This window comes from Hemicordylus capensis, chromosome 6 (assembly GCF_027244095.1).
Source record: "Hemicordylus capensis ecotype Gifberg chromosome 6, rHemCap1.1.pri, whole genome shotgun sequence".
NCBI classification, from domain to species: Eukaryota; Metazoa; Chordata; class Lepidosauria; order Squamata; family Cordylidae; genus Hemicordylus; species Hemicordylus capensis.
This window is the reverse complement of record NC_069662.1, coordinates 40,998,809-41,014,667: the sequence shown is the minus strand read 5'-3', so window position 1 is coordinate 41,014,667 and position 15,859 is coordinate 40,998,809. Positions and strand designations below refer to the sequence as shown.

The 15,859-nt window shown below is 44.2% G+C and overlaps 1 protein-coding gene across 1 annotated transcript in view; it reads right to left on the bottom strand.

Annotated features, from left to right (window-relative positions):
• The window catches only part of SKAP1 (src kinase associated phosphoprotein 1), a 435,964-nt gene that overhangs the window by 353,149 nt on the left and 66,956 nt on the right, over positions 1 to 15,859 (bottom strand). Inside the window, exon 5 of the mRNA XM_053262673.1 lies at positions 2,370 to 2,483. Coding sequence (XP_053118648.1) covers positions 2,370 to 2,483 — 114 coding nt within the window. The remainder of the gene's footprint in view (positions 1 to 2,369; positions 2,484 to 15,859) is intronic.

Below are 15,859 nucleotides of genomic sequence, written 5' to 3'. Positions count from 1 at the left end.
AGGGCAGCTCCAGGGTTGAGGGAGCTCCAGCTGGTAAGTTTGGGTGGCCCCCTTCTACATGGTACATTGCCTCACTTAGCGTTGAAGCATGACTCAGGGCACTGTGGGGGAAAGAAATGAGTTGGTGGTATACACTGGCTAGAACTCTGCTGCTGCTGGCCCACCAAGAATGAAACAAATCTGTCTGCCACCATGAGAAAGGGAGGGAAGGCTGCATAGCTGGCAATCACCAAGTGCTGGCTGGGGCCAATCTTCCACAGGGGCCCGGGCAGGTTAGGAGTGCCCCCCACCCACAGCCCCTGGACCCTCAGCAGCTGTTGATGGGTGTCTTGTGCCAACATCAGTCCTGATTTTAACCAGCCCCAAAGCACTAGGATTAGGACTAACAAGGCTAAATAATCTCAGCAACAGCATTATTTACCTGTTTCTCTGGTTGCACTAAAAGACTAACATTCGTCAACCAATTTGCAAAGTGTCTAAGGCCCATGCTGTCTAACCAATACTTATGCCATTCATTTCAGCAATCACTGCTTCCAAAGCTTGGTGCTTAAATCCTGTGTCTCCCAAGACTCCCCCTTACTACTCAGTTGCCTAGTGAAATCCACTCGTCCCCTCTGTGATATTATGGCAACGAAGTCCAACAGTCAGAGCAGCCATACCCTCTGCAGAAACAGGCCAACTGAGCGCAGACTAGCCACTTGCTGCCAGGTGGCATGTTTACATGCTAGTAAATAAATATTTCCAAAATCTGCTGTCAAACCAAGTTGCCAGATCTCATGAAAACAGCTTGCTCTCTAATGTTCTATGGTAAAGCCCTAGTTTTCTCAGTACAAGATGAGTGCTCTTATTTTTAGGGAAGGAGCTACCTTTTGAGACCAACAGTTGTCAGCTGCCAAACTGGAAACAATTGTTCCTGGACATCTTCATTTAAGGGGAATGGCAATGTGTATGCATAATGCTTTCCCAGAGTCTTTAAGCAATCCTTTTCCTCCCTGTGGGAATCTGAGACTATGCCAAAGCAATTTTAAAGTAGCATCTATCTCTCTGTGTGTATATATTTAAAAAAGTGGTTTTACAGAAAGGAGGCTACCAAGGGGATTTACTTGCATATCTATTCCTGGTATGGCCTTGGCTTCCTTCCAGTTTGACTGGCTCCTTGAAAGACCATCAAGGAAATTCCCCAGGAGGCAGCATAGTTTCAAAGCAGGATCCATGATACCAGAAACATAATAGCCTTTACTTTCACCATTGTAACTACTGAAATGGGCTGCGGTGGCGGGAGGCGGGGGGGGGGGAGAATTGCTCTTAATGATTGTTTGGAAGCAAAAATTGACTCCGGTTCTAGCTTGCCGCTCCCTGAGTCATCGGTTCTTGGAAAAAAATTATTATTATATCCATTCTGGGGACCCTGAACCTGCAAAGAGCACCAGGCTCAACATCCTATATAATATTGCTTGTTCAGCCCCCCCCACACACACACACTTTCTGGTCATCAATCCCCACAGTCTTAATGATCCATGTTTTACCTTCTGCAAGTAAAACAAGATTAAGCTTTTTAACCCAATCCAGCTGCCAGTCCCATGCCCACTGGTCAAAAATGGTACCCACACTTCTGAGTTCCATAATGACAAATTCATCAGACCGTTACGCAGCACTTGCGTAATTCATCAGACCGTTACGCAGCACTTGCAATCCTAACAAGCCCACTTCCAACAAGCAAGATCCAAAATGTTTAACCCCAAAGTGTTTTCAGTTTCCATTTGTGTGTCCAGATGAGGAGATCTGAGAGCATGAAATCAAACTGGGCTGAGCACTAGGACTACCTTCTCCATCATTAGGCATGGTTTTATGATGGGATGTTTTTAGCAGTCTGGGAAGGATGTAAGAGAAGCTCCATTAAGATCTCCTTGCCTCCTTCCTGCTCCTAAATAGTTCTTTCCCAGTGAAGTCGACACATTGCAAATCACTTCAATTCTACACATCTGCCCCAAATCCTAGGCATTTCAGATTTCAAACTCTCCTTCAAATAGCCAAAGTTAACAACAAACGGATTTAAGAAGAGCATTTACAATCTTCTGGCTTAACACGAGCCAGGAAAATATACAATTCTGCCAGTCCTAAGGACCAAAGTGGCAGCAGTACCGCCTCCCAAACAAACTCTAGCAACAAATAGTATCCCCAGTCTAGTTCTTCAGCCCCAGTGGATGGGACTTGGCTAGATTTTGCCATTCCGCCAATATCTAGGGAAGAGAGCTGGACTACTCCCCATCCTGTGCATTAATTAACCAACCCTCTCTCCCCACTGAGCAACATTTAAAAAACCCCTCCATAGCTACCATATTGATTATAGTTTGAAGATTACGACGTACCATTCTCAGGATGGCTGGATGGAAATGATGCCTCTGAAGTTGCAGAAGAAGGGACATTCCAAGTTTGGCTGTCATCAGAGGCACCTTGTGCAAAGCCAAACTTAGCTGGAACTCCTAAAAAAAACCAAAAACCCAAGTGAGAATATAAGTTAAGACAATTCTAATAAAAGGTAGTCAAATAATCACTTGCAAGTAGTATCGTTCAAGAAGGCTGATGATAAAGGGTAAGGGAGGTTTGATAAATTAGTCCTCAAAATGTACTAGCCTGAAAAATAAATGTAGTAATCCACCTGCCCATACATAATATGCTAGTTATATATAGTCTAAAAGAGACTGGAAGAGACTGTTACTTGCCATGGGCAATCAGGGAAATGGCTATTATAAACCTGTAATAATAAGGTCTTTAAGGCAAAGCACACAAAGAGAGAGTGATAGGAGAGGCAGATATTATCTTGATGGCCACTTCTTACAACCTACCTAACAAAAGATATGAGAATATGATTGTGTGGATTACCCCATATTCTGGACTTGGAATTTACAAATGTGGGGGAGAGGAAAATGCCTTGAAATATGTCTTACAATCATTAGAGTTGAAAAATAATGAACTGAATCTTCTTACTTGCTCTAAGTTACTATTAGTTTGAGTCTTAAGTGTGCATCACCATCAGATTTTGTGTTTATGCCATTCAGCCTTGCTTTGTGGTACTGTAAAGAAGCAATGTGAGCACACTTCAATACTGGTTTGAATCTCTAAAGCTCTGAACAGCTTGAGTTTTACATACTCTGGAGTAGAGTTTGACCAACTTCTGTCTTTTTGATCTCCAGTCTGTGATCCCAAATAGTGCTCAAATTATTAGGCAAGGGAAAGAATAGGGGTCCCAATCCCTAGTTTGTTGATTGGCCCCTTTAGCTACAATAAATGCATTACTTGGTTAAAATGGAGGTGGCAATGGGGGGGCTGTGGGTTTCATTAAGCGCCCGGCACCACCACCTTTAGTCTCCTAATTCAAGCATGATTCAGAAACCAAATGTGTGTTTTGCTGCACATTCAGACCCTTCTGAAAGCATCACATTCTATAATTAAAATTCGCATCAGCAAGCAATAACGACTTCACACCTGCAAGGGCAAGCACCCAGGTATGGCCAGAGCCTCGCAAACAAGTCTCCCAGAGAGATGCTACATAAAAGTGCAGGATACGTATCTCTAACATTTGAATTTTTTCCTTACAAGAAATTTAAACAATATTTTTGTTTAACCTGGATTCAGATTTGGTAGTGTCAGCAGAGTCATCTTAGAAACTGCCTCCTTTCCTAATTAAGACCATTTATGAGAGCACCCTTCTTAACAGTACCACAAAGCAAGGCTGAACGGCATAAACACAAAAAGAAGAGAGTTAGTGCTGTGCTACTATAATAAAATTCCCTGGACTTGCTCACATCTCACTCTATCATACCATTAACCTCATACAGTCTTCTCCAAGGCCATTCATGGCCTACCTGAAACTTGAGCCAAGGTCTTCAACATCAAAGCCCACATTTTTAATCACTATCTGTGCTTCAAGTAAAGTGGAATATTTGAGGCAGGATTGTGAAGTGGCCAAATTTAGTTCCTGCTACAACAAACAGAATGAAATGTGTTTATCATGGTGCCTTTGCAAAACCCTGCTTAATTATAAATGGGCAGATTAAGTGAATATCATCATCAGGAATACAGAAACCAGCACAAGGGTGAGGGGCTACTTCATATATATCCAGTATATGTCCATCACTTAACAACTGCAGATCATGAAGAGGCTTCCATGGGTGAAGAAAATCACCACACACACACACACACACACACACACACACACACACGTTCAATATCATCTTCCACAGTCACAAAGCCAATGCTTTCTGATGAAGCCTGTTCACACATTTAGCTGAAAGCCATTAAGCTTTGCTGAGTTATTAAACAAGGTATAATACATGCATGTGTGAACGAAGTTGTGGTTTGAAACTAACACTTTAAGCAATGCACTTAATGTATGATATGCTAATTTTAAAGCCAGCATTCGTTTTGGCCAAAAAATAAATAATAATAATAATAACTTCCCAGAGGTTGACCCCATTATCAAATGCTCCATAAGACTAACTCTGCCCCACCCTTGCCCAAGCTCATTTTATGTGAAAATGCCACCCCCCTGTCAATGGCATACTGGACAGGGCCTGCCTGTGGAAGAAGGCCCGCTAATAAAAGCCAAAGATAAGAGGATGGTTAGAGGATGGAGATGATGACAAAGTGACAGGATTCCCCATTCAAAAGGAACAGAAGTCAAATATTCTTGGGCAGGTGTCATTGCTATGTTGTGTTGGAAGAGGAGGAGGTGCTGTTAACAGACTGCACTGATGGAGAAAGACGATGTTAATCACCAAGGGTGGAAGACGGGGGGAGGTCCTGATGTGCAAATATTGTGCTTGAATCCCTTCAAAAAATAAAAATGAACACATATATACAGATGCTGGAGAACTGATAAAGGGGGCAAAGACAGCTGCTGAACTCATTCAACACACAACTAGGAAAGAAGGCTGGTGCAGACGGGGGATTTGTCTCATTTCAACATGAAACTCAACACAAAGCTAATAACCGCTTCCCCCATCCCCTCCTTAGCAAACAGTCAGGCAAACAGGTAACTTGCAAATCTAGCTGAAAACTTTACTCTCCGCAAAAAAAGGAAAGAGATTATTCTTGAAAGGCTCTAAAACGGAATTAAGCATTATGCTGAAAGTGAGATACTGAGTGTCCAAAGCAAGCTTCCCAGAGAAGATATGGTCAGTTAGTAGTGGAGGTACAAGTACTATTTATCTTTCCTTGGAGTCTCTTTCACACACATGCATACATCCTGGTTTTGCTAAGCATAGCGGCCAGGGGTGCACAGATTCAAACCAGCCCAGCTCAGCCTCAGGCACGGCCAAACTGGACCCAGTCTGGTTCAGCCACTGAACCAGTCTGAGTTGGTTTGAGGGCCGGCTCGGAAATACTTGTAAAGGGGAATCCTTGAGGATTCCCCTTTACAAGCAAAGGGGGCATCCCCAATCCTAATGGTAAAGGAGGTGGGTGGGGAGATAGCAAAAGAAAGCAACTTGCACAGAGACCATTTGTGTCACCATGCAATTTGCATGGTGACACAAATGGCCTCTGCGCATGTATGGAGGTCACAAAAATGGCCTCTGTGCATGTGCAGAGGCCCAAACTGGGCCGCAGCCATCCCAGGCTGTCATTTGGGAGGCTGGCAGGGGGCTTGGAGGAGCCCCTGCCACCTCCGCAGCCTCTGCCTCATCCTCTAAAGGTACAGAGGCCAATGGAGGCTGCTTTCTTTCACTGGCCCCCAGGGACGTAGCTATAATTGAGCGAAAGGGTTCAAAGAACACGGGCCCCCAGCTCCTCAGGGCCCTCCAGCTCCACCCCTCCCTATTTTCTTCATTATCTCCCTCACTCTGGGGGGCCACCAGAGAGAGGGATGAACACGGGCCCCCTCCCACCTAGCTACGCCCCTGCTGCCCCCCCAACCTCCGCCTTTACCATTAAGATTAGGGATGTAATCCCCTTTACATGTAAAGGGGAATCCTCAAGGATTCCCCTTTACAAGTATACCCAATCCAGTCCATGAACCAGTTCTTAGAACTGGAGGTCAATCTGGTTCAAACTTTTGGCGGGACTGAGACCGCCTTTGGGGGGATTCCCCTTTTGGGGGGACTGAGACCACCTTTGGGGGGATTCAAATTCAGACCACCTGAACCAGGCCAGCTCAATGTCGAGTCCAGCTCGAAGCAAGCCAGCTCACACATCCCTAATAGGGACTCTCTAAAGACAGCACAGCCAGTTGCTCAAAGCAGCAAAAGTGTGTTATCTCTCACACACACACCCATACGGCTTGAGGCTCAAGGCTATTGTGTGAAAGCAGGATATAAACCTGGCTCTGTGTTACTTCTGAACTGGCCTATTGCTTCCCTCCTCTTGGCTTTTGTTTAGCTGACACTGTAATATGTTTCTTTAATGGGCACTGAGAATATGCTTTTTTAAAATTAGCAATCATGGCCTTGGCTGACTACTAGGCTACTGAACACACCTGGTCTGATTGGATGGGGGCCGGAGAAAAACAGTTGAAATGTAGCCAGCAAAATTAAATGGGCAGAAGGTTTGTAGTGACTGTCAAGAAGGAGCCTTTTATGGTTCCAAGGGTATTCTATTGTTTTGCAGAGAGCTAAGTTAATGCTGCTTTCGAAGGACTACCACAGGAGTCCTATTCAGACATTATGTTGTACAAGTGTAGAGATGTCTGTACACTCGTACATGTTTTTGTGTGAATGACTGTTCCGGTGTCCAGTTTAAAAGTGAACATGGGCACAGGCCACTAAAATTCATAGTACAGACAAAAAGTATACTACTGTACCTGTGTTCAGCATAACATGTGAACAGGAACCTAGGAATCTGCCTTATACTGACCATTGGTCCATCTAGCTCAGTATTGCCTACACAGACTGGCAGCAGCTTCTCCAAGGTTGCAGGCAGGAGTCTTTCTTAGCCCTATCTTGGAGATGCCAGGAAGGGAACTTGGAACCTTCTGCATGAAAGCATCCAGGTGCCCTTCCAAGAGCAGCCCCGTCCCCTAAGGGCTCTTAAAGTGCTCACATGTAGTCTCTGGTTTAAATGCAAACCAGAGCAGACCCTGCATAGCAAAGGAGACAATTCATGCTCACTACCACAAGGCCAGCTCTTCTCCCCTGTACCTGTATTCAGATCTGTACCTGTGTACACTGAACACTTGTTGTACAAGTGTTCAAAATAATGTCCTAGTCCCTCATTTTCAATGTGTATATTTGTAAAAGAGATACCAGGAAAACCCCTTATGTGCCTTTTCTCCTCACAAGGAAACTGGACCTATGAGATGCCACCCTTGAAGCTGCCTACCATGTGGAGCATAAAATACATCCATTTATATAATTACAGCTCTGATATGAAAAGCCTTCCTAAATAAATGAGTCTTCCTTGCCAAATGTTAGTGAAGATGTACGTTGCCACATCTCTTCTGAGAACCTGGGAGCTATAGAAAAGGATCTGTTCCTCCCCATCAGCGACCTAATTTCTCTGAATGATGGGATGCCAATCGCAGCTCTACCTGACCACTTTATAAGGCAGAGAGCTGAGAGAAGGAGAGGCATTCTTTATAGGTATGCAGAGTTTTAGGTCTTACTCTTTACCACTGAATCAGCCATTTCTAGCCAATGTAAGCTTTGCATTCGTGGTAGAAGCTCTGTGGATTCAAAAACACAATTTTAAAAAGTTTAATGTAACGCATGAAAACATCCTAAACATTTGATAAAATGAAGTCATTGCTCATTGGAACAGGATCCAAGCAATTCTCTTGCCCCTTTTCTTATGGGCTTTAAAAAGCAGTTTGAGGAGTTCAGAATGTGTGTGGATGCATGTCTGGGTGTACTGATTAATACAGCAGTGGCAACAAAAAAACAGGATGTCATGCATGAGCTTCAGATCACCACCCTAAGAAGAATACTCTTTCACACTTTTTTTTTAAAGGCAAGATTTAATCCCATCTAAACTGAAATTAAAATTTAAAAATAAACTTTGGTTTTTGTTTTTCATTATTCAATTTGCTTCCCCATAAAGTTTATGGAGCAGTAACAATTAGATGAGTCCAAGTTACAAAGAAAAACCAATACAAGGAAACAACTTTATCAGATACGAAGGAACTATTTGTCCCTAAGTGGGGGGGAGGTGGGAACCTCATTAGTGCTTAATGAAAATGCAGGGAATTAAACATCTAATAGCACACAAGCACCCGTAATTAGCTTGTACCCCAAATCCCCCAAACTATCACTTTTTGGTGTAGGATCAAAAATAAGACAGAGTCCCAGGGAAGGAAAAGGCAAGGCAACATAGGCAAACATCTCACAGGAGGTATAGCGCCACGGTACTTTAATTCCACAGAAGTATATATTAAGCCTGGCTGTACCTTGCTTCTGATTTTTACAACATGGTGGGGAAAGAGAGAAGCAAAACTGCGGTACCTATTAGCTGGGATACTTTTTATAAGGCCACTGTGTCCCTGCCGTGCAGCAACGACAGCCCCCAAGGCGCAATGCGTAATTAATGAAGAGAGCGTGCCTGATACATATTGATTCAAAGTGAATTGCATGAGCTTGGGATTCCGTCTCTAGTGACATGGAGCCTAGAGCAGCGACTCCGAGGCAGAACAGAATGAACCACTCTACTACCTAAGCAGGGCCTCAGTCAAAAGTGGGTGCCCTATTATTGCATGACTCAATGCACAGGCTCAGTCCCAAAGCAATAAAGTATGCCTGAGCATGGGCAAAATATTTTCCTTCCTTACGACTGAGTGGCCTCAACCACCCCCCATATCTCTAGCATTAGAGGCATCCACTTCCAGGGCAAAAGGTCGACTTGAGCCCCATCTCTCTCGTTTTAGAAATTAACTGCTACAGAATGTGACAGTAAGGGTCCATTAATTTGTGAACCATCATCTTGCTTACAAATACATGTATACTTTAAAAACTGCATAGTGCCAAGGATTAACGAAAAAGACATTGCAGGAGACAAAAACACAAAAACCAGTTTGCAGTTGACCTTCAGAATGCCACTTCTTGTCTTGCTTGGGGGAAAAAAAGACTCAGCTCAGGAGTCAGGATATTATGCTAAGTTCTGTGTGGAAGGCAGGCCCTGTTGTGTCCTGGGCACTGGGAACAATCACAGACATTACTGGCCCCAGCCAATTTAGAGACCAGCTGTGGTGCAATTATCTGGAATTTTCCCAATCAATGTGGAAAATGAGCCTCTCTTGCTCTGTCACCTAAGACTTCTTGAAATCCCTTCACCTTATAACATGAGAGCAGCAAAGCTGGGTGTCATTTTCCCAGATGTAAAAGACTGGTAACCCAGCTGGCAGAAGAAAAAACAGTACTAGAAAAGATCTTAAATACAAGGTGGCAGGGAGATGGTCCTGGGAATTGTGTACTATATTTCACAGACCTACATAAGTGAGGAATTTCGTATTGGCTGCAAAATCTCAGCTGTCATTTTTAATAAAAGAGCCAGTGTGGTATAGTGGTTGGACTAGGAATGGGGAGGCCCGAATTCAAATCCCCATTCACCCATGAAACTCACAACTGGGAAACTCTGTGCAAGACACTTCCCACTCAGCCTAACCTACCTCAAAGAGCTATTGCAAGGCTAAACATAGCCATGTACACTTCTCTGGGCTCCTTGGAGGAAGAGCATAAATAAATAAAAATCCAGGTTTCTATTCCTTATGAATCCACAGATAGATTTGAATATGTATGGGCAGCACTTTGTGAAATCCAAGGGTACGTTCACACATGTACACTCACCATTTGAAGACTACAATGTCAAGCCAAAATGGGTGTGTGTGTGTTCATGTGTAACAGTCATCACATATCAGACAGATGGAGCTTTAATGTCGCTTCACACCATCTCAAGCATAATACTTCAGAGGTGGTTCACACCTCAGGCAAGACAGGGATTTGTACACCCTGCACAACTTAGTATTACTTTGAACAGAATATGGATGATTTATTCATGCAAAGACAGACACAAGCCAGTTTAAAATTAGTATATATATTTATACACTGCTTTTCAACAAAAATGTCCTCGAAGGAGTTTACACAGCAAAAGAAAATTGTACCTTGCCCTACAAGGCCTTGCCATCTAAAGAGAAACACAAGAGATATACCAGCAACAGCCAGTAGGAGGGACACCTTGCTGGGTCAAATAGGGACAGTTGCAATGCCCCTGCAAAAGAGAGGAAAGTTACCGCTTTAAGAAGTGCCTCTTTGCTCAGTTAGCGAGGGCAGAAATAGGCAACAGCAAAGAGAGCCCTGTAGGCGTGGATTCATTGGTGCACATCTACCTTTGGGTCTGAATGCCAGCAGATGGCACTACGTAGCTGGTAACTAAAGGGAGCCCACATTGCAGCAGGGAATAGTATTGCCATCTGGCTTTGACAGAACTCACTCCCATACCCCCACAAAAAAAGTTCAGGTGGCTTCCCGTATTAGAAGTTGCCACCAGCAGCTGCCAAACTGATCTGATGACACTCCAGCCAGATCCAAAAACCCCAAAGGTGCTCCGCGATCAACAGGCCCAACAGTGACATATATTACTTTCTTCCAACTGCTGAAGCTGCAGCTTGTTCTTGAGCAGATAAGAACCAAAAGCACATGTATGTAGAAATGAAAGCATGAACAAGCAGTACAGACACACACACACACACACACACACACACACACACACAGTGCCAAAACGAAGATTTCCACTGTTGCGGCAGCATATTTCAAGCCAATGGAATTATAACAATCACTGCCAGTTACATGACTGTACATTCTTATTCACATTTCCCTTTCTCCATGTGACTGCGGATTGTGGTTGCTTTGGTGAAGAAACAAGCTGACTGTGTGATTCGGCAACTACTCTGGAATGCAAATAAACAGAGGGAAATGGAGAATGGAGCACAAGGGAAGTGTCTTTCTATGTGATACAGAAGGAGAAGCCCAATCCAAATCTGAAACTTTACAAAATGTGCACATTGAGAGAACTACATCTTGCTCAAAACACGGGTTTTTCTCTTCTGTCATTAAAAATGTAGGACGACAAGCACCCCGCTCCATGCATAGAAAAGAGAGTCTCTCTCAATACTGCTGTCTTGAACAAACAAAAATAAAACTACATTTAAAACAATCCTGGAGCATGACAGACTAGCAACTTCGGCTGTGCTAGCCCTGCTTAAAAAAAAAAAAAGAAACTATTCAAGAGCCCTGCCATGCTCTTCCACAGTTCTCATTCATTTCAGTGGGGCATGTGCCCCGAGCTTTCATGTGTGGCATAAAGAAATATCTTTCCATTGATCTTTAGAATACCTGAAAGGGCTCTGCATTGAAAAATGCATTCGTGTTCAGGAGAAGATAGTTAAGGGAGAGGCAATTAGAGATTCCCGCGCTCCCCCTCCACCGCATTTCCCTTCAGCGAGCATCTTTATCTGGGTACCTGGAGCTTCATTAAGAGCCTTTTTAGGTTAGAAAGAAATCAATATTAACTGGGTTGAGTTTATGCTTTTATGATGGACTAGTTCCTGTCAGGAAGGAAGCAAAAGTCCCTTGCTCTGGTTGAATATCTGAAAGCCCGTAGGAAGAAACCAAAAATCCCGCTTCTAACTAATGAACCCTCAAGTATCTCATTGGAAATAAAAGCTGATGATCCAGACTCCATCTGCCTTCATGCTCCATGGTGTCAGTAGCTCCAGATTTCAGAGACTAATTTAACAATAATGCACATTCCCAAAACAGATTTGCAGAAGTGTTATTGATACTGCAGCTTAACACTCCTTACTGCAGCCGTTCTCCTGAATTATTGGCTATCGAGAAGAAATGCAGCTGCACTTGTAAACCTTTTTCGCACATAAAAATGATATCACGGGCTCCCATTCTGCAGGGCTGTAGTTAAAGGCTCTGTCAACATTGCCATTATAAATTACATCCCTTTTTGAACACATTTATGAACTAGAAAAACGCACACCGTTTCTCAGCGAGAATGGCTTGTAGGCCTCATCGGTTCCTAAATACCCGTTTGAATGTGTGCTGTTAGCTAGCATTCAGCACCAACTTGTGCAAATCTTAGAGCCAATTCGAATGTTATGTGTCAGCTCCAGCCAGGGTGGCATAGACCTCGGGCCTAGAACCTGTTCTTTAAGGCAAGGTTTAATCCCTGGAAACCAATGAAGTGGTAGTAAAGAGGAACATCTCTGAGCAAATGCAGAGTGCACTCTCCTCTTCACGAAGATAATACTAGCTACTAGCCTCCGTGCATCTGAGATCTGTGGAAAAGACGTGGCGTCAGGGTCAGGGGATATAGCTTCTAAGGCAGGACTCAGCAACAGCAAATAGTTAAGTTTTATCACTTTTCTGAAATTAGAAATTAAGCACTGACTCCCACCAACAGCTCATATGCCTGGATACTAGACTTAACAATTAGCAAATAAAAAGCAGATGTGAATGTGCAAATGAATTTTCTTTTAAAGCCATGGCAAAGTGACAGCAAGGCTTTTAATAGCAGGACAGCATGGCTTGTAGCAATATCTATTTGGACTATAGCACAGGTTAGGCTGGGAGCCTGCATTATTATTCTTTTTTTAAAATCTCGTCTTTCTCCTTGGAGATTCAAGGCAGCTCACATTAATCAACAAGATTAAAATACAAACCATTCCATAAAAAAACAGCAAACACACACCAGTGAAAGAATAAAACTATCAAATTAAAAACAAACTCCATTCAGAAAGGCTAAGGGGAAGCTTGTTGAAATTAGTCTTATCTTCTGTTTTCTTTTGCTATGTAAACTGCTTTGAGAACAGGTTCAGAACACTGGGAACGAAGGTGCCAATCAAATCTCCCAGGAGGAGGAGTTCCACAGGGCACTGTCACGAAGGCTGTCTCCCACGTGGCCAAACCAGCCTCTGAGGGAAACCAGCACAATTAGAAGAGCCCCTGGGGATGTGCACTGACCCATTTTTGCCAGTTTGGCTCAAATCTGGACTGGATTCGAGCTGACCCAGCACTGTCTGGGCTCAGACTTGGCCAAACCAGGTCTGGTCATCAAGCCGGCCAGGCCAGAACGCTTGTAGAGGAGAATCCAGTTAGGATTCCCTTTTACAAGTGCAGGGGGCTCCCTAGGCTAAGAAGTGTGTGTGTGGGGGCAGGGGGAATCCTTTACCTTGAAAATGAATGTGCCAAGGCTGGCAGCCACAATGGAGGTAGGAGCTCCTCCAGCCTCCTTGCTGGCCTCCCAAATGACAGTCCTGGCTGGCTGCAGCCCCGTTCAGGCCTCAGCACACACACACATTTGCAGTGGCCATTTAAATCATATGATGATACAAACTAAGGGCCCATGCACATGCACAGAGGGCCAAACCAGGTCAGACTGTCATTTGGGAAGCCAGTGGAAGGGTTGGAGCAGCCCCTGCCTCCATTGTGTCCACCACAGCTGCCGTCTCTGACACCTTCATTTTCAAGGTAATGGAGTCCCCTTTTGCAACCCCCCTAGGGAATCCCCTGTACTTGTAAAGGGGAATGCTAGCCGGATTCCCCTTTACAAGTATTGCCCACGAGCAGGTTTCTTGAACTGGGGCCAGTCCAGTTCAAACTAGGACCGGCACCCCCCTTTGAGGCCCAGTTCAGTTTGAACTTGGGCCACCCAAACTGGGCAGGCTCTCACATCCCTAGGCCCATCTACTCTTTCTAAATGGGCTGGAATGATATGGTCTAGTCAAGCCCATTGGGGCATGAACCTTCAACTCTCTCACAACCTGTACTAATGTTCCTTTTAATTTCTAAGCCAAATTTTACTTTGGCTTTAGAACCAATTTTAACATAAGAACAGCCCTGCTATATCAGGCCTAGAAGGTTTCAAGTTTCCTCCCCGGCGTCTCCAAGAGAGGGCTGAGAGAGATTCCTTCCTGCAACCTTAAAGAAGTGCTGCTAGTCTGTGAAGACAATACTGAGCTAGATAGACCAATGGTCTGACTCAGTATATGGCAGCTTCCTATGTTCCATCTAGTACAGCATCTTGTTTCACACAGTGGCCCACCAGATGCCTCTGAGAAACCCATAGGCAAGATCTGAGGGCATGCCCTCTCTTCTGCTGTTGCCCCCTGCAACTGCTATTTAGAAGCATCTTGCCTCTGAGGCTGGAGGTGACCTATAGTCCTCAGACTAGTAGCCACTAGTCTTCTATGTATTTATCTGTTTTGGGCTACGTCAGCCAGGAAATGGGGATTCCCAAGATGCACTGGCAGGGCCTAGCACAAATATTTCATTATATGGTTGCTGTATACCGCTCAACTGACCAGGGTCATCAAAGCAGTTTACAAAAAGAATGTTCTTGGGGAGATGGTAAACCAAAACCTAAGTCACTGAGAGGTCTTAGCCTTTTGATCAGAGCAGAGTGCCCCAGCCGTAAACCCCAAAACTAATTCCAGCAGTTGACAAAGGCTTTACCAAGAAGCCTGGGATATACCTGAGGAAGGCCTCATGGCATCAAAAGCCTATACTTCAAAACAAAACCACAATATTCTTACACAGACTTAAATACATAGTAATAATAATGATGATTATGCAGCCCCATCCATGTACATGACACTTTACAAAGAATTAGAGGACAGGTCCCCTGCCCCGAGGGGTTTACAGTCCAGGTAGTGACACAAGGCAAACAAAAGAGGAAGGGAAGGGAAACAGATCCAAGGGTAAACCAGTTTTGTTTTGTGGGTGGGACAGTTGTGGTTTTCTGTGTGCAGAAGGTAACACAGAGCATGATAGCCGACAATAAATATGAAAGACTAGGTTATCCAGTGAAGGTCCCTTCCGGCTTAATTCAACAATATAGATAAAAATGGCACCTCAGAGCTAATTTTGTTCATTAAGGTACTCCAGTTTGCTAATCAAACAAAGTGAAAACCAAATTAACAGCCTCCTAGAATGCCACAGGGTTTAATAGCATTGTCACAGTGATAATCCCTAGGAAAGAGATGGTGTGCAAAGCAGATGAAGCAATGGCTCTTAATTGGGAGTCTGCTCCTCACTAAAGAAGCCTCCAAAAAAGGAGTGCCATCTCCTCTACCTTTTCTACTGCACTGTACATTTGAAATTTAGTAATGAGAAGCAGTTTTCGCCATGCAAGTGCTGAAAGGGGAAATGCATGCACAGTGCCCATAGCCCTTGTTTTCCAGACATGTTCCCCCATGAACAGCTACCCCTCAGTTTAAGAGCAGTCTGGCATGAAAGTTACAAAGGAATATAGGAAGCTGTTTTACACTGAGTCAGGCCATTGGTCTGCACTGACTGGCAGTGGCTTCCCAGGGTTCCAGGCAGGAGTCTTTCCCAGTCCTACCTGGAGATGCCAGGGAGTGAACCTGGGACCTTCCGCATACCAAACAGATGCTCTACCACTGAGCTACAGCCCCATCCCCTAAGGAAAATAATAATATCTTACAGCAGGCAGCACTCACATCTAGTCACCTATGCAGATAAAAACCAAGGTTAACCTTGCTTAGCAAAGTGGACAATTCATGCACGCTAGTGCTTATTTAAAGTCACTAAAGAGCAGAAACTTAGAAATAAATAGTGCGCACACACTTACTGGGGGCACTTCCCATATTGATAGTTATGGTGACAAGTCTCCCAATTGCTTTTAAACTATGGCCTGTGTTCTCTAGAAGTGGGGAGGGCTCCTCCCTGGGAGCACTGTACAACCTAAGCACAGGTCTTAATGTAGGCAGATCCCCCAAGCAGGAAAATGGAAGACTGGAGGAAGAAGTGGTTCAGTTCCCTCCCTGGCTTTTGAGTAACTACTCTGAGGAGCCAAGTAAGCCCTATTAAGTCCACTTCTCCACCCATGCAGAATAGGGATGTGC